Source organism: Dendrobates tinctorius, unplaced genomic scaffold (genome assembly GCF_039654945.1).
Source record: "Dendrobates tinctorius isolate UK_male_01 unplaced genomic scaffold, ASM3965494v1 ptg000049l, whole genome shotgun sequence".
In the NCBI taxonomy this organism is placed as follows: domain Eukaryota; kingdom Metazoa; phylum Chordata; class Amphibia; order Anura; family Dendrobatidae; genus Dendrobates; species Dendrobates tinctorius.
In genome coordinates, this window is record NW_027361717.1 from 23,403,905 (window position 1) to 23,423,563 (window position 19,659).

The 19,659-nt window shown below is 41.7% G+C and overlaps 1 protein-coding gene across 1 annotated transcript in view; it reads right to left on the reverse strand.

Moving 5' to 3' along the window:
* Positions 1-19,377, reverse strand: part of LOC141091143 (saxiphilin-like) — a 174,411-nt gene extending 155,034 nt beyond the window's left edge. The window contains exons 1-6 of the mRNA XM_073576540.1: positions 19,246-19,377; positions 12,407-12,570; positions 9,758-9,863; positions 8,320-8,535; positions 5,360-5,566; positions 4,960-5,175 (exon numbers count right to left, since the gene is read on the reverse strand). Of these exons, the coding sequence (XP_073432641.1) occupies positions 4,960-5,175; positions 5,360-5,566; positions 8,320-8,535; positions 9,758-9,863; positions 12,407-12,570; positions 19,246-19,288 (952 nt within the window). The 5' untranslated portion in view covers positions 19,289-19,377. The remainder of the gene's footprint in view (positions 1-4,959; positions 5,176-5,359; positions 5,567-8,319; positions 8,536-9,757; positions 9,864-12,406; positions 12,571-19,245) is intronic.
* Positions 19,378-19,659: the final 282 nt, after the last annotated feature.

Below are 19,659 nucleotides of genomic sequence, written 5' to 3' on the forward strand. Positions count from 1 at the left end.
TTAGATTTTATCAGATAGCACTCGGCCCAATGTTATCTTATGGAGTGGTGCTGAACAGCGCTTTTTTTTTCATGCTGATGCATGCTGTGAGTGCACCCAATAATTGAATCATGTGAACAGGGTCGTACATAGAAATCATGGGGTCCCATAGCAGAAGTTCTAATTGGGCACCCCCCATAATGCCAACAAAAGCATCTCCCCGAAACACAGTATGATACCCACACAGTGAATTCTTCCATAGTACCTTCAATTCTTCCACATGGCATGATGACTCTACTGTAACAAACTCGCCCAGTAAAGTATGTTGACCCCAACACCGTATAATGCCCCTACTGTGATCGCCACACAGAATAATGTGCCTTTATATAGTATAATGTCCCCCACACCCCTCCACTCACTATGTTGGCCCAAACATAACCATCCACACTGTAAAATGGCCCCCACCCAGCCCTCCAAATAGCATGCTAGACCCCACAAAGCCCTGCAAACAGTATAATAGCACCCCCATATGGCCCCCACATAGTCCTGCAAACAGCATAATGGCCCCCACATATACCTGCAGTCAGTAAACTGTCCATCCCCTCATAGACCAGCAAACAGTATAATGGCCCCTTCACGTATATCTGCAAACAGTATAATGGCCCCTTCACACAGCTCTACAAACAGAATAGTGATCCAATGTAGTTATGCAAACAGTATAATGGGCCCAACATAGTCTTACATACAGTACAATGGGTCTCAAATAGTCCTCCATACAGTATTATGAGCCTCACATAGTCCTCCATACAGTATTATGGACCCCATATAGTCATCCATATTGTATTAAGGGCCCAATATAGTCCTCCATATAGTATTATGGGCCCATCAAGTCCTCCATACAGTATTATGGGTATCATGGGTCACATATAAACTTCCTTACATTATTATGGGTCCCATATAGTCCTCCATACAGTATTATGGGTATTATGGGTCCCATATAATCCTGCTTACATTATTATGGGTCCCATATAGTCCTCCATACATTATTATGTGCCCCTTATAGTCCTTCATACAGTATTAAGGGCGCCATATAATCCTACATACAGTGCGTCCCAAATAGTGTGTCATCAGTTTCTGGTCAGTGTGTAAGCAGTGTTTTCGATTCATGTGTTGTTAGTGTTTGGTCAGTCTGTCATCAGTGTTTGGTCTTTTGTGTCAGTGTTTGGCCAGTGTATCATCAGTGTTTGGTTAGTGCTTCATCAGTGCTTGGTCTTGTGTGTCATTATTGTTTGGTCAGTGTGTCAACAGTGTTTGGTTAGTGTTTCATCAGTTTTTGGTTTTGTGTGTCCTCAGTGTTTGGTTCTTTGTGTCCTCAGTGTTTGGTTCTGTGTGTACTCAGTGTTTGGTTCTGTGTGTACTCAGTGTTTGGTTCTGTGTGTACTCAGTGTTTGGTTCTGTGTGTACTCAGTGTTTGGTTCTGTGTGTACTCAGTGTTTGATTTTGTGTGTACTCAGTGTTTGGTTTTATGTGTCCTCAGTGTTTGGTCTTGTGTGTCCTCAGTGTTTGGTCTTGTGTGTCATCAGTGTTTGGTCTAGTGTGTCCTCAGTGTTTGGTTCTGTGTGTCCTCAGTTTTTGGTTCTGTGTGTCCTCAGTGATTTGTCCTCTGTGTCCTCAGTGTTTGGTTCTCTGTGTCCTCAGTGTTTGGTTTTGTGTGTTGTCAGTGTTTGGTCTTGTGCGTCCTCAGAATTTGGTCTTGTGCGTCCTCAGTGTTTGGTCTTGTGTGTCCTCAGTGTTTAGTCTTGTGTATCCTCAGTGTTTGGTCTTGTGTGTCCTCAGTGTTTGGTCTTGTGTGTCCTTAGTGTTTGGTCTTGTGTATCCTCAGTTTTTGGTCTTGTGTGTCCTCAGTGTTGGTCTTGTGTGTCCTCAGTATTTGGTCTTGTGTGACCTCAGTATTTGGTCTTGTGTGTCTTCAGTGTTTGGTCTTGTGTGTCCTCAGTGTTTGGTCTTGTGTGTCCTCAGTGTTTGGTCTTGTGTGTCCTCAGTATTTGGTCTTGTGTGTCATCAGTGTTTTGGTCTTGTGTATCCTCAGTGTTTGGTCTTGTGTGTCCTCAGTGTTTGGTCTTGTGTGTCCTCAGTGTTTGGTCTTGTGTGTCCTCAGTGTTTGGTCTTGTGTATCCTCAGTGTTTGGTCTTGTGTGTCCTCAGTGTTTGGTCTTGTGTGTTTTCAGTGTTTGGTCTTGTGTGTCTTCAGTGTTTGATCTTGTGCGTCCTCAGAATTTAGTCTTGTGCGTCCTCAGTGTTTGGTCTTGTGTATCCTCAGTGTTTGGTCTTGTGTATCCTCAGTGTTTGGTCTTGTGTGTCTTCAGTGTTTGGTCTTGTGTGTCCTCAGTGTTTGGTCTTGTGTGTCCTCAGTATTTGGTCTTGTGTGTCATCAGTGTTTGGTCTTGTGTGTCCTCAGTGTTTGGTCTTGTGTGTCCTTAGTGTTTGGTCTTGTGTATCCTCAGTGTTTGGTCTAGTGTCCCCTCAGTGTTTGGTCTTGTGTGTCCTCAGTGTTTGGTCTTGTGTGTCTTCAGTGTTTGGTCTTGTGTGTCTTCAGTGTTTGGTCTTGTATATCCTCAGTGTTTGGTCTTGTGTGTCCTCACTGTTTGGTCTTGTGTGCCATCAGTGATTTCAGTCCATGTGTCATCAGTATTTGGTTAGTGTGTCTTCAGGGTGAAATAAGTATTTTTCATGTATCATTGAAAAAATAGATTACAAAGCTTCTAGTGTACTTTACAATGTTAATAGACTTGTATTGGCCCTTTTCATACTTGTTGCTGTAAAAAACAAACATGTGAACAGCCCCATAGACTATAATGGGTAGGTGCTGTATCTGTGAAAAACACTGGAAGAACACGGACGTGCAACGCAGTCGTCTGAACAAAGCCTCTCTCTAATCATTGTTTCAATTAGAATAGACAGGAAAAACTAAGACTTATGTTCATCTTACATTTATAAAAACAAAAACTAAAAGATAAGCAAATATAGAGAATATGACTAGTACTTATCATTCTTGATCCACTTAGGCAGGTAAAGTAGATAACATGGCGTAGACAAAGGTGGCATACACAATGTTGAAGTAGATAACCACAGTATAAAATACTAGAGCTCAATAATAATATTACGAATTTTATTTTTGTGGCGCCGACATATTCCGCAGTACTTTACAATTAAGCGGGGACGACTTACAGCACTTTCCACTGCCAAGTATGATGCTTCACTGTAACACCAAATGGCTGAGCGTGGGGTGGGATTGGGGGGGGGTTTGTTTTTCTGTTTGTGTAACAAAAGATTTTAATAAAAACGGTTTTCTGATTTAAAGAATGGATGAACGTGGCAGGCAAAGGTCCAAAAAGAGGGTGTAAAAATCAGGGCAAGGATTTTTTGTGCTCTTTCATGTTGAATTGAACTTTAAGTAGAGAATTTATTAAATCTTTATGACAGATTTATAGTGTTAAGAGGTTGCAAAATATGGTACACTAGCTAATGAGCCCGGCGCTGCCCGGGCATAATAACTAACTGTGGTTAGTTATAACAAATTATAATTATCCTCCATCCCATAGTCCCGTGCCCATATACCCATCACACATCCTTCATCTCATAGTCCCATGCCCATATACCCATCATACATATCCACCATCCCATAGGCCCGTGCCCATATACCCATCATACATATCCTCCATCCCATAGTCGAGTGCCCATATACCCATCACACATCCTCCATCCCATAGTCCCATGCCCATATACCCGTCATACATATTCTCCATCCCATAGTCCCATGCCCATATACCCATCATACATATCCTTTATCCCATAGTCCCATGCCCATATACCCATCACACATCCTTCATCTCATAGTCCCATGCCCATATACCCATCATACATATCCTCCATCCCATAGTCCCGTGCCCATATACCCACCATACATATTCGCCATCCCATAGTCCCATGCCCATATACCCATCATACATATTCGCCATTCCATAGTCGAGTGCCCATAAACCCATCACACATCCTTCATCTCATAGTCCCATGCCCATATACCCATCATACATATCCTCCATCCCATAGTCCCGTGCCCATATATCCATCATACATATCTGCCATCCCATAGTCCCATGCCCATATACCCATCATACATATCCTCAATCCCATAGTCCCGTGCCCATATACCCATTGTGACATCATCACCACCATGGCAACCGTTATGACATAACCATCACCACTGCAACCTATTAAGACATCATCGTCACCATGACAACCATTGTGACAGCATCTTCGCCATTTCAACCTATTATGACATTAGCGTCGCCATGGCAACCATTATAACATCATAATGAGGGGTGGGGCTTGATATACACACTTTCCCCATTATGTAGATAGGGGCAAAATTGTTTGGTGAATTGGAACGCGCGGGGTTACAATTTCACCTCACAACATAGCCTATGACGCTCTCGGGGTCCAGACGTGTGACTGTGCCAAATTTTGTGGCTGTAGCTGCGACGATGCGGATGCCTATCCCGGACACACAGACATACATACATACATATACATCATTGTAAATACACACCTGTACTTTGTATCGCCCCCACCTCATTGTAGATTGTAAGCTCTCACGAGCAGGGTCGTCTTATTTCGCTTTAATTATTGTATTGTTAACGTTGTTACTTATGACTGTTGTGTTTGAAACTGTTCAACTGTAAAGCACTGCGGAATATGTTGGCGCTATATAAATACAGATTATTATTATTATTATTATACACACGCACATTGAGCTTTAAATATTAGATTAGAGCAAAAAGTAGCATTTTTTTGTGGATTTTGTGTCGGACCACCATTTTATCTATTGTACATTCAGTAGATGTGTTGGGGCTTAGAAAAGAGGCCTTGGTCAGCCGGTGTCCCACAAATGTAATGCCTGACATACTTTGTAGTTCCTCACCTGGGACCTCACATGTAGGGGGTGTCTGTCCCGGTCCAGTTCTTGTTCCCTTTATCTCTTCACCATTCTTGGTAACACACCAACTGTGTCCGGTGCTGCCGTGGAACTGCAATGGACTAAAGTAGCCGTTTTCATCACAGTCAGGTAGAAAGGCTCCGAGTAAAGGTTCTGCGACACTCAGCACTTTATTACGTTCTTTTATGCAGGCTGTTTCACCTGATAAGAAATATAGAAGAATTGGTGTTATTATCTGTATATGCATGACTATATTGTACTGTACAGTCACAGTGTATCAGTGATAAATCATTATAGTGACTCCGTGTAGTGTTATATCTGTAATCACTGCCTGGAATAACATCGATGCACAGGGAGAGGATGGAAGAGTAAAGTAGATTCTTACCAGAAGCTTCACATGGTTTTGGAGGTTTTCCAGGGAAATTTCTGGAACCAAAAACCTCTTCCCCATATTCATCCACGCACCAGGTGTAGACATGGGACTGCTGAGGTCGATAGTTGCCCTTTTCATCACATTCTGGCACAAAAACTGCTGGTGAAGGTTTAGCACTGAGCAGTTTCTGACGTTCCTTCAAGCAGGGAGGTTTGTTTGCTGAAAATGGATATATAACCAAGAGTTTATGAAGCCGCTTATTGCTGTGTATGTGGTATCATATCATGTCCTGAAGCATTGCATGTCTTTTCTTTTCTAAAATAGCGATTAAAGTTGTAGTTTCTGATTGGATGGCTACTTTTAATATAATGTAAAGGTTTAGTCCAAAGGTGTACAGTCAGTATACACGGCGGCTCCATTGTACTCCTTGTATATCAATGTGTTTTCTTCTAAAAACAATGCTTAATATGGAACCATACATGAACATTTGGTGTGAAATCGGAGGCATAGGAGGGCACAGCAGAGGAGTCCGAATGAGAAATTCCAGCTGTTACTTAGAACCATTGTGGTACAGAGAAGAGATGAGGCCCCAAAGGAAAATGAAAATACTGTAAGCTTTTTAGCTTTGGACATAGGATGACTAGAAAAGGCTGGACTGTATGCCTCCCACACACATGTGCCCGTCATCCTGCCACATCTGATGTAGTTCCCCTTATACTCCCTATGAGGGTGGCTAATCATTACCCTAGTGGTGGATGCAATCTTCACTCCCACTCCCTTCAGTGTTGGCAGTCCTCACCCTCTCTCCTTCACCTGGGATAACTACACTGACCAAATCAGAGTAAATGTTTACCCTACAAAAAAGGAGTACTAAGCCAATGTAAAACATTTCATCTTTATTAATTGCATGTTAAAGGGAAATATACAAAGCTATTCATTTAAAAAACAGAAAACATCAGCCAGAAGTAGGGAGCACACAGAGTACCCTATAGTACCAACATTCATCTCTAAAAGTGAGTGTGATATAAATATATTCTTTACTAAGTCCAGTTCCCATATAGGTGTAACCAAAAAATGGAGTGACACCTAGTAAACAGTATAGGCCTATTTACATATAATTCAAATATGTCCTTTACCCAGAACAGAATACAGCTCTTAGGGTACAATATTTTGGATAACTACGTTAGTACCTAGTGTATACAACTGCATGACAGTGGACTTAGTCCTACTAAGGCTACTTTCAGACTAGCGTTATGAGGCGCAGCACAGGGCCGCCTCTAAGCTCCGCCTCTGGCTGTGCCTCCTCCGGTTAGCTCCTCCTATGGGCGCATGACGCTGCATGCGACCAGCGTACCCTATAGTTAGCGTTTGGCGCATGTCGGCGCAGCGCCATAAGGACGCACGCGCCAGCAAAATCATGACAGCGCACAGGCAGTGTACCCAACACTAAATATTGGGTACGCTGGTCGCATGCAGTGTCATGCGCCCATAGGAGGAGCTGACCAGAGGAGGCACGGCCGGGGGCAGAGCTTAGCGGCGGCCCTGCGCCTTATAACGCTAGTCTGAAAGTAGCCTAAGAGGCATTTCTCATTAAAGTGTGTACTTGATTATACCTCATGGCTCAAGAGTACTGTACTCAGAAAGATCTGAAATAATACAAAGTAAATATTCTTTGTATATGTTCCATTATGCGTGTTATATATTCTTGTGTTAGCCTATCTCCAGCCGATTTATCCGGTAGCAATGTTACACATTATTTTTCTTTTTTTCAGATGCTAATATTTCTATCCAGACCCTGACACTATTGGGTTATACTTATATACTAATGGTTATATCTCTAAGTAGGACTATGCCCACTGCTATATAGTTACATCTATCTGTTTTGTATTATTTCTGATCTTTCTGAGTACTCTACTCTTGATCCATGTGGTATAATCTAGTACACACACTAATGAGAAATGCCTCTTAGTAGGATTACATCCACTGTCATGTAGTCGTATACATTTGGTACTAACTTTTTACAAAATATTGGATCCTAAGAGCTGCATTCTGTTCTGGGTAAAGGACATATTTGGATTATATGTACATAGGCCTATACTGTTTATTAGATGTCACTCCATTTTTTGGTTACACCTATGTGGGAACTGGATTTAGTAAGGCATGTATTCATATCAGACTCACTTTTAGAGATGAATATTGGTAATGTACTATAAGGTACTCTGTGTGGTTCTTATTTCTGTGACATTTTCTGTTTTCTTTTTTAATGATTTTATTTGTATATTTCTATTTAACAATATAATTAATAAAGTTTAAATAGTTTACATTGGCTTAATAATCCTCTTTTTTGTATGTTATATATTTTGGTTAGGAGAGCTTTTTACCGTACTTATTAGGTCACTTATAAGTAATCAGACTAAGGGTTTTCAGATGTTCCCCTGTGTCCCTCCCTATAGCCCTGTGGTGGAAAACATTTTAGAGAAGGCTACTCACCCCCACTTGCTCTTTATTATGTGGAATATGTCATCCCTCACCTTAGGAATTTTATTTCTGTGGCTACTGCAGATGATTTAACTGATTCCTAATTAGTGATGAGCGAGTGTTCTCGTTACTCGAGTTTTCCAAGCATGCTCAGGTGTTCTCTTGGGCGTGCTCGTAAATTATGTCCCCGGAGCTGCATGATTTGCGGCTGCTAGACAGCCTGAATACATGTGGGGATTCCCTAACAAACAAGCAATCGCCACATGTATTCAGGCTGTCTAGCAGCTGCAAATCATGCAGCTATGGGGACTCAGACATAATTTACGAGCACTCCCAAGATACTCGGAGAACACCCGAGCATGCTTTGGAAAACTCGAGTAATGAGCTCACTCGCTCATCACTACTCCTAATTGTAAAGACAGACTAAGTAAGTAAGAGCATAACAAACCCAATGTAGAGACTGAGGTGAGAACACTGATAGCATGGATTATTACCTTTATTTTCACATGTTAGTCCCGAATTTCCTGGTGGAGTTCTTGTTCCCTCGATCTCTTCACCATTTTCGTTAAGACACCAACAATAACCGGTGCTGCCATGACACTGCTTCGGAACGTAGTTTCCCTTTTCATCACATTTTGGTACAAATGCCCCTATTTTCATGTTTTTTCCTCCGAGCACACTCTGCCGATGCCTCATACAAGGGGTATGTTCTATCCAAATAAAACAAATTGATCAAAGAAAAAGAATATTTATAATAGAGATGATGTTTCAAGGCGAATTGAAGATTCCCTGAGTTTTAGGATCTAGATAATAAGTTCTCATGATACTGATATAAAAAGTAAATATCTCCAAAATATTACAGAGACAGATGGGAGCGGTCACCTGACTATGTCTGCCTCACAGCGACTGGCTCCATCAGAGGTTCTGTACAAATCCTGTTTCCCAGAGCTTCAGACAGAAGCCCCGACAGAGTCACTGACATGTGGACTGCACACAACATGATCATAGCCTTAAGAGACAAGTAAATAACTATTCTGGCATTTTTAATCTACATTTTTATTAGGATGATTACCATGCATGAAATACAGCACATGAATCATAATATTTTTATAGCTTTAACACGATAGGGACAATAGTTGTAAAAAAAAATATATAGCAAATCCAGCAATGAAAGTATTTCCTATCAAACATCACTTTTATTCCCTGTTGCAGTAAAAACATGAAAACAGAATCAGGGGTTAGGCTAGTTTCACACTAGCGTTTTTGAGCGCAGCGACGGCCTGCGCACGGCCGCCGCTAAGCGCGCCCCCGGCCGCGCCTCCGCCGGTAGCTCCGCCTACCGGCGCATGACGCTGCATGCGCCCTGCGTCCCCTATCTTTATCACTGGGGGCGCAGGCCGTGCGCAGTATGCGTTTGGCGGCACATGCGCCTTTTTGACGGTGCGCCGACCTGCGCCAAACGCAACCTGCTGCAGTTTGGTTGCGCCGGCAACTGGCGGAGGTGCGGAAGGGGGCGGGGCTTAGCGGCGGCCGTACGCAGGCCGTCGCTGCGCTCATAAACGCTAGTGTGAAACTAGCCTAATGGAGTTTTAAATATAGAAAAAAATAAAATTCTGGAGTCCTGAAGGATAGGTGAGCAAAAAAAAAAGAAAAATGTAAAATAATTGGAAAGTTTTATATATCCATTGAAGCCATAGAAATTCTGCTGACTTTTGAAGCGTCTTCTTTTTCGTACTTGTACCTTCTTTGTTATTTCTTAGTGCTGGTGAGCTGACTTTACGGTGTTTAATAAATCCAATAACTTGGTTAGGATTGGACCATGGAAATAATTTTTATTTCTGATTGTTGAGAGTTGATTCTAGATACGTACGGTAAAATAGTTTAGTTCTTTCACAGAAGAGATAAGAGGTTTCTACTAATGTTAGCGCTCACCTCTCTCAGAATAAGCTTCAGTCATGATGGGCTTCAAATTAAAAGGATCCAATGAAGCTTTGTAAATATCTTTACTATCCAGAGAGATGGCATCTGCTTCTCCATTCTGAAAAGCAAAAGGGTCATCACTGATAATGACTTCTTCTATTCGCTTTTCTTAAGCGGGTCCCCGACTATAAGGTGACCACAACAATCCGCAGCGATCAGGTTTATATATATCAATAAATGCCAGATTTTCTGCAGTGCCCCAAGAGGATAGATTGAATATTACACAGTCATTAGAGCGAGCGGTACCTTTGTAGCCATAATGTGCTTTGGCTAATAAATTCCAGCTCCTTTGTAATGTTCAGAAAGGTTATTTGAAAACAGCTTTCATACACCAGAAACAAAATATTTATTTTTTGGTCATCATTAAAGAAGCACTCCTCCTCTCATCAACGTTGTTATCCTCTTAATACATTGCAATTATCATATTAAATAGCACAGTGTACTCATAAATGCTCATTTTGCCTTTCTATCCAATAAATTCATCTTTTTTCTCTGCTCTATATAGAAACAGCAACTTTCTTTTCCCTGCAAAAAATCCTCTTCAACTCCTGACCCAGCTGCTCCGTCCTTTTCCACCTGCCAGGGACTTTTGCGGTGACTCATGACTCATACAGGGAAAAGAGACCTCCTGTTTCTATATAGAGATTAGAAGGATTCAGCTTGTCTTTTTTCATCAAGGGATATCATAGACCTAATGAAAAAGAGAAGAATTAGCTGGGTAGAAAGGCCAAATGAGCAATGGTCATTGCAGCAACAGGAGTTGCCAGGTGGCAGGCTGCAAGAGGGTGAAGCACAAGAAGAACAAGAAAGGGGTTACCTCCTTTGCTCCATGTCCGGAACCATATAGCTGCGCAGTAGGGTTGCCAGGGGGAAGACTTTTGGACCTGGACTGACTACATCATGAGCCTGTGAGTAACAGTGGGGAAGAGGAAGTTGTGCTGGACAGGAAGTGTGAAGACAGAGTGTGCTCAGGGCAGAGCAGCTTGTGCAGGAGACAGAACAGGACGCAGCTGCACGCAGGGGAGGAGAGAGCTCTCCCAGCCAGAAAGATAAGGCAGGAGGATGTGACATACAGACTGTGAGTATGGTGAAGTGAAGTCCCCACTGATTAGGGGAAGATGTCCTCCAACCCTGGTGCCTGCGGTGACAGGACAGAGCCCCTGATTCCAGCAGAGAGACTTAACAAGAGACTGAGTATTGTCCCAGCAGAGAGACTTAACAAGAGTCTGCTAGTTTGAAAGCAGAGACTCAGAGCAGGGGAGACCCAGTCAGTCCCAGTGTCCCCCTGCCTTCCATCTTAACCCTGGAGATCCCTGTTACCATCTAACAGAGACTATAGCGAATACAGTGACTACAGAGACTACAAGTGTCGCTGCTGACAGCGCCGACGTTGGAGAAGATGACCCTTCAAGCAAGATTTCTTCAGACTGTTGTTTCAAGAATACCCGTTAATTACCATTATCTGCCTTGACTGTTTGATAACTTTGCCTAATTTTCATGAACCGTAATTTCATCATTCATCATTCTTTTGCCAGTTTACCCCCCCCCCCCCCGTTTCCTCCCTGTGAGGAGGTTTAGATCCTTGTAAATAAGACCCTTTAACTTTTGGTCTGTCTCTGTTCCGTGGTGACATACCCAGCACCTGCACGTTATTACAATGCCGCCATAGCCTCACCATATCCTATGCTATATACTGTATATGAATCTCTCTGAATCTGTTTGATCCATTTGGTGTAAAATTGATGAAGGTCTGATGACTGAAATGTTTTGTACACCTTCTACACATTGTAAATAGAGTCACCCGGTTGGGTGCTGGATTCTTGGACTGTTTATACGTAACGGGTCAGGACCCTATCCGTGCACCTAGAGACGTCACAAGATTGCCGTTCTTCTCACTTTGCAATATATTAAGAAGATGAAAACTTTGATGGGAATACTTGTTTGACTAGACAGTGAATCCACCAGATTTTCACTCTTTGAGTGTTAAATAATTTACTACATATCATTTTCTAATTTATTTTAATCCATATTAAAAGCTTATATCATAGTTATACTTATTTTAAAAACACAATCATTTTTTCTTCTAGCAAACAAAGTAACTGAATATTAAATGTATTGCTGTACAAAAATGGAATAAAAGGTCAGTATCATGTGGTTTTCTTCTCTCTAAATGATAAATCACTACTTGTCATGTGTGTAAAAGCTAAAATCCTGATTGCGAGGCAGGGCTCCACTCAATTAAACCTTACACTGGAAAGTTTCGAGAGATTTGCCAATTCTAGAAGCAAATCCATGAGGTCTGTTTTTCAGATATTCTAGGAGAGTTGGAAAGAATCAGTTAGACAATCCATTTTCAGATACCCAATCTCATCCAGTGGCCAGAATGGTGTGTACCACTATCTACAAAGATGGTCTCACACCTGGGAGGACCTGTCCTGTACTGCAGCACACAAACCACTGATTTTAGTGGGCTTTATGTAATGCTTCATTTTCCCAAGGATTACACCCGAAAGTCATTGCCCCCTGCAGGTGAGACACTTTGTGATTAGCCTAATGTCAATGGACCCTTCAACAAGTGGACTTCCATGATGATGTACTCACGCTGATCGCTCTCACACAGTCCTCGGTGCTGGATTTTTTCACACACGTGAGTAGAATCTCATCTACATGACAAGAGGTCACCAGATCATTGCACTTTTGTTCTTCAGTATCTGACGTCACACACCAACGTACATTTCTTATATTGGGAGCTGCAGAGCTCAGAGCTGGAAAATTGCAGATTAACGATTAATCAAGGAAATAACATTTTCATAAAAAAATGTATATTTCTAATAAATACAAGCCTATATTATTGTCTCAAAAGTTCTGATTTTCCTAAAACTGCAATGATCTATACGGCTATTCCCAGTTTTCTATATATACAGAGTTAGCCATGTTACGTGTATCAATAAAACCTAATTTTCATTCTGCACTGATTTGCAGCTTTTACCCTCTTTATGATGATACCCAGAGCTCCAAATACCCTGTTGTTACTGAATCCATCAATAGATTGCTGTCATTCAAGCATGCTCAGATGACCCTAATGACCCTATGCATACATTTTACATCATCACACTGCGATTAATGAATACATGAACTCAGCTACTAAAAACATAAAGTACATAGTTAATATTTTTTTAACACTTGCACTAGTGGGGGTCAGCCCACTCAGGGTTAACAATGTCCTTACACAAGCACTATGTGCATAAACACTCCCCTGGAGTCTTCCTCCCCAGGCCCTCAACAGCCCAGACTAACCCTGGAGTTCAGCTATTTAAGGCCAGACCATGTGACTCCTCAGCCACGTGGCTGATCACATGTCTGTGACATCACTGAGGTCCTATCAGGACAATGCAGGTGGAGATACCTGGACATTCTCCCTCCTGCTCTATGAATGTGCACTAAAACCAACCCGTAATAAAACCTTCAATAAACCGTCCCAACACGTAGTGTGCTGGAGGAAACTGTTCTGGTTTCACATCACTGACATTATCATGTGCAGTGGCACATATCTCCCCTCCATCACTTCACCAGTGACTCTGTCACAATGTATACAGAATAAAACAGATATGGAGAATGACACCCAGTATATAGGACAGGAGAAGTGGTAATGTGCAGTGTATATACAGAATACTACAGACACTGAGGATTACACCCAGAATACAGGAGAAGTGGTACTGTGTAGTGTATATACAGAATAATACAGATACTGAGGATTACACCCAGTATACAGGACAGGAGCTGTACTGTGCAGTGTATATATACAGGACAGGAGGAGTGGTACCATGCAATGTATATTTACAGGACAGGAGAAGTGGTACTGTGCCAAGTATATATGAAATAATATAGATACTGAGAGTTATACCCAGTATACAGGACAGGAGATGTACTGTGCAGTGTATATATACAGGACAGGAGGAGTGGTACCATGAAATGTATATATACAGGACAGGAGAAGTGGTACTGTGCCAAGTATATATGAAATAATATAGATACTGAGAGTTATACCCAGTATACAGGACAGGAGATGTACTGTGCAGTGTATATATACAGGACAGGAGGAGTGGTACCATGAAATGTATATATACAGGACAGGAGAAGTGGTACTGTGCCAAGTATATATGAAATAATATAGATACTGAGAGTTACACCCAGTATACAGGACAGGAGGAGTGGTACTGTGCAGTGTATATACAGGACAGGAGGAGTGGTTCTGTGCAGTGTATATACAGTACAGGAGAAGTGGTTCTGTGCAGTGTATATATACAGGACAGGAGGAGTGGTACTGTGCAGTGTATATATACAGGACATGAGATGTACTGTGCAGTGTATATATACAGGACAGGAAGAGTGGTTCTGTGCAGTGTATATACAGTACAGGAGAAGTGGTTCTGTGCAGTGTATATACATTACAGGAGAGGTGGTTCTGTGCAGTGTATATATACAGGACAGGAGGAGTGGTACTGTGCAGTGTATATATACAGGACAGGAGGAGTGGTACTGTGCAGTGTATATATACAGGACAGGAGGAGATGTACTGTGCAGTGTATATATACAGGACAGGAGGAGTGGTACCATGCAATGTATATATACAGGACAGGAGAAGTGGTACTGTGCCAAGTATATATGAAATAATATAGATACTGAGAGTTATACCCAGTATACAGGACAGGAGATGTACTGTGCAGTGTATATATACAGGACAGGAGGAGTGGTACTGTGCAGTGTATATACAGGACAGGAGGAGTGGTACTGTGCAGTGTATATATACAGGACAGGAGGAGATGTACTGTGCAATGTATATATACAGGACAGGAGAAGTGGTACTGTGCCAAGTATATATGAAATAATATAGATACTGAGAGTTATACCCAGTATACAGGACAGGAGATGTACTGTGCAGTGTATATATACAGGACAGGAGATGTACTGTGCAGTGTATATATACAGGACAGGAGGAGTGGTACTGTGCAGTGTATATATACAGGACAGGAGGAGTGGTACTGTGCAGTGTATATATACAGGACAGGAGGAGTGGTACTGTGCAGTGTATATATACAGGACAGGAGGAGTGGTACTGCGCAGTGTATATATACAGGACAGGAGGAGTGGTACTGCAGTGTATATATACAGGACAGGAGAAGTGGTACTGTGCCAAGTATATATGAAATAATATAGATACTGAGAGTTACACCTAGTGTACAGGACAGGAGATGTACTGTGCAGTGTATATATACAGGACAGGAGGAGTGGTACTGTGCAGTGTATATACAGGACAGGAGGAGTGGTACTGTGCAGTGTATATATACAGGACAGGAGGAGAGGTACTGCGCAGTGTATATATACAGGACAGGAGGAGTGGTACCGTGCAATGTATACATACAGGACAGGAGAAGTGGTACTGTGCCAAGTATATATGAAATAATACAGATACTGAGAGTTGCACCCAGTATACAGGACAGGAGATGTACTGTGCAGTGTATATATACAGGACAGGAGGAGTGGTACTGTGCAGTGTATATATACAGGACAGGAGGAGTGGTACTGTGCAGTGTATATATACAGGACAGGAGAAGTGGTACTGTGCAGTGTATATATACAGGACAGGAGGAGTGGTACCGTGCAATGTATATATACAGGACAGGAGAAGTGGTACTGTGCCAAGTATATATGAAATAATATAGATACTGAGAGTTACACCCAGTATACAGGACAGGAGGAGTGGTACTGTGCAGTGTATATATACAGGACAGGAGGAGTGGTACTGTGCAGTGTATATACAGGACAGGAGGAGTGGTTCTGTGCAGTGTATATACAGTACAGGAGAAGTGGTTCTGTGCAGTGTATATACATTACAGGAGAGGTGGTTTTGTGCAGTGTATATATACAGGACAGGAGAAGTGGTACTGTGCAGTGTATATATACAGGACAGGAGGAGTGGTACTGTGCAGTGTATATACAGGACAGGAGGAGTGGTACTGTGCAGTGTATATATACAGGACAGGAGGAGTGGTACCGTGCAATGTATACATACAGGACAGGAGAAGTGGTACTGTGCCAAGTATATATGAAATAATACAGATACTGAGAGTTACACCCAGTATACAGGACAGGAGGAGTGGTACTGTGCAGTGTATATACAGGACAGGAGGAGTGGTTCTGTGCAGTGTATATACAGTACAGGAGAAGTGGTTCTGTGCAGTGTATATACATTACAGGAGAGGTGGTTCTATGCAGTGTATATATACAGGACAGGAGAAGTGGTACTGTGCAGTGTATATATACAGGACAGGAGAAGTGGTACTGTGCAGTGTATATATACAGGACAGGAGAAGTGGTACTGTGCAGTGTATATATACAGGACAGGAGGAGTGGTACTGTGCAGTGTATACATACAGGACAGGAGGAGTGGTACTGCAGTGTATATATACAGGACAGGAGAAGTGGTACTGTGCCAAGTATATATGAAATAATATAGATACTGAGAGTTACACCCAGTATACAGGACAGGAGATGTACTGTGCAGTGTATATATATACAGGACAGGAGGAGTGGTACTGTGCAGTGTATATACAGGACAGGAGGAGTGGTACTGTGCAGTGTATATATACAGGACAGGAGGAGTGGTACTGCGCAGTGTATATATACCGGACAGGAGGAGTGGTACCATGCAATGTATACATACAGGACAGGATAAGTGGTACTGTGCAGTGTATATATACAGGACAGGAGGAGTGGTACTGTGCAGTGTATATATACAGGACAGGAGGAGTGGTACTGTGCAGTGTATATATACAGGACAGGAGAAGTGGTACTGTGCACTGTATATATACAGGACAGGAGGAGTGGTACCGTGCAATGTATATACTGTATACAGGACAGGAGAAGTGGTACTGTGCCAAGTATATATTAAATAATATAGATACTGAGAGTTACACCCAGTATACAGGACAGGAGGAGTGGTACTGTGCAGTGTATATACAGGACAGGAGGAGTGGTTCTGTGCAGTGTATATATACAGGACAGGAGGAGTGGTACTGTGCAGTGTATATATACAGTACAGAAGAAGCGGTACTGTGCAGTGTATATACAGTACAGGAGAAGTGGTTCTGTGCAGTGTATATACATTACAGGAGAGGTGGTTCTGTGCAGTGTATATATACAGGACAGGAGAAGTGGTACTGTGAAGTGTATATATACAGGACAGGAGGAGTGGTACTGTGCAGTGTATTTACAGTACAGGAGAAGTGGTTCTGTGCAGTGTATATACATTACAGGAGAGGTGGTTCTGTGCAGTGTATATACAGTCAAGGAGAAGTGGTACTGTGCAGTGTATATATACAGAATTAGTGCTCATACTCATATGCGTTTAAATTGGATGAGTGCAATTTGATTAAACAATTGGATTGCACTCTGACTAATGTTATTGAATGATTATGTGTTCATCTGTAACTTTTTTCTCGGCTCGGATTGGACTGAGAAAAAAATTGCAGCATGCTGCGAGTGGCCGCGTATATCAGACAAAACTCGCCAATGCAAGACAGTGGGTGTGCGAAAAAAATCGCACGGCACACGGACCATACATGTGTCGTCCGATTTTTATGCACCCATCTGATAGGAAACCAACATTTCATCAGCCAAGTATAGTAAAAATTCACAGCATGAACCATCAGAATAGAATAGATATATACAAAGAATAGATAGATAGAAAGATGTCAATTGCATATATAATTAGTGCACTGTGTGTGTATTTTACTGTATTTAGCTAATAAATAAATTTAAGAAAAAAATGGCATGGGATTCCCATTATTTTTAATAACCAGATGAGGGAAAGCAGAGAGCTGGGGGCTGATGTTATTCTGGGATGGAGCCAATATCCATGAATCTTCCCAGTTTATAAATAACAGCTCACAGCTGACTGCATACCTTTACTGGTTATTAAAAAGGGGGACCCCAGAAAATGATGTGGGGTCCCCCCTATTTTTAATAACCAGCAAGAGCTAAACAGACAGCTACGGCCTAATATTAATAGGTTGGGAAGGGGCCATGGATATTTGCCCTTTCCTAGACTAATAACATTAGCCCTCAGTTGCCCCAGGGACTGCTGTATGTATATCATATAGAAGAAAATGCTAGTGCTGTATTTACATCCCATAGGAACCACTGCAACTGCTGAATATACATCACATAGGAGACTGCAACTGCTATATATACATTACATAGTAGACTGTTGTATATTCATCACATAGAAGACACTGAGATTGGTGTATATACATCATAAAGGATGCAGTGCGATTGCTGTATATTCATTATATAGGAGACACTGGGGTTTTTGCATAAACATCATAAATGAGACATTAGGACAGGAGTATACATAAAAAGGCTCCATCTCAGGATTTTCCCAGATCGTGGAGTTGGAGGCAGATGAAAGGCTTCAATGCGTCCAGCACCAGGTGTACATCGATCGAAAGACTTAGAAACAGCCCAATGCACCACAGTAGCGTTGCGTGTGCACACACAAACACCTTGACACTATGAAAAATATTTAAAGGACCAGCGGCCCACTGGGAATCTGCTAGGTCAGGAAGATGGCCAATCTGGGCCTGTGCATATTGTAGGTGTGTTGTTAGAAATAATATATTATTTCTAAAACATGTCACATGCAAAGACAAATATATATATTTTTATTCTGTAAAGATAATATTATTCATAAAAAATTAAAACAATTATAGAAATGAGAAGATCTTATTGAGGCAATGTCAATTCGTCTTGAGTTTATAAAAAAAAATATCAGATTTGACAGAATCAGAATTTTTTTTTGGGCAATTTCATTTACGTGAATCCAACAAAATTACAAGGACTGTGTAGGGATTTAAAAAACATTTAAGAAAATTAATACTCATCCGGCCCTCAGATATCTTTGGTCCAATCAGTAGTGTGGCCAGAAGATGCCAAAGATATCAGGTGCTAGAAGATGTCAAAGATAGCCAAGTGAAGACCACACCAGAGACCGGACCGGAGAGAAGGGTTGGGTCAGAGCGGGGCTGCACAGCGGGACAGGCGAGTATCATTTAGAATTTTTTACATGTTTATTATATTCTGGAGAAACCTCAGGGCACAATAATATACATTTCATTAGCTTCAAATATAACTAATATGAATGTTATTTTCGTGCCAAATTGAAGCAAACTGTCGAATTCAATTATAGTCATATTTACTCATCACTTATACTTAGGTATATTTTTGCAGGCTTTAGCTCCCTACATGGATCATTGTACAGTGTCAGCCCCAGCAATAACAGTGGATTGTTGAGGTTATCACTGCTGGGACCCGGTGGCTAAAACATCTTAAATATACAAATTGGCATACTCCATCATGAGCTTGGATGGACATGTACTTACCCAACAGGCAGAGCCATAGCAGCACTTGGAGAGTCATCCTCATTACTTACTAGGCACCATACGAAGAGCGTCTCATCCAGCTGCTGTTCGCCTGTTATAACCTCGCTTTCTATTGATAAGGGAGCAGCTGAGGGAACAGATCAGAGGTCCTTGTGTTATTTACACAAATGTTTCTCAATAAGACCCATTCACCTCTGTCTCCTTTTTGTTAATCATATATTCATTAGGAATTTGTGGTATAACTCTGCGCTGCCGCAAGGATAAATTCCAAGATAATGTTACGGATTCACAGTGGTTTATTCAGCGAGTTTCGGGGATCCTATGCCCCCTTTGTCAGGAAATACCACACATCATATACAGACATCATAAATATACATGGTTTAAATAGATGCTGAATTTCAAAAAATGAGCGCC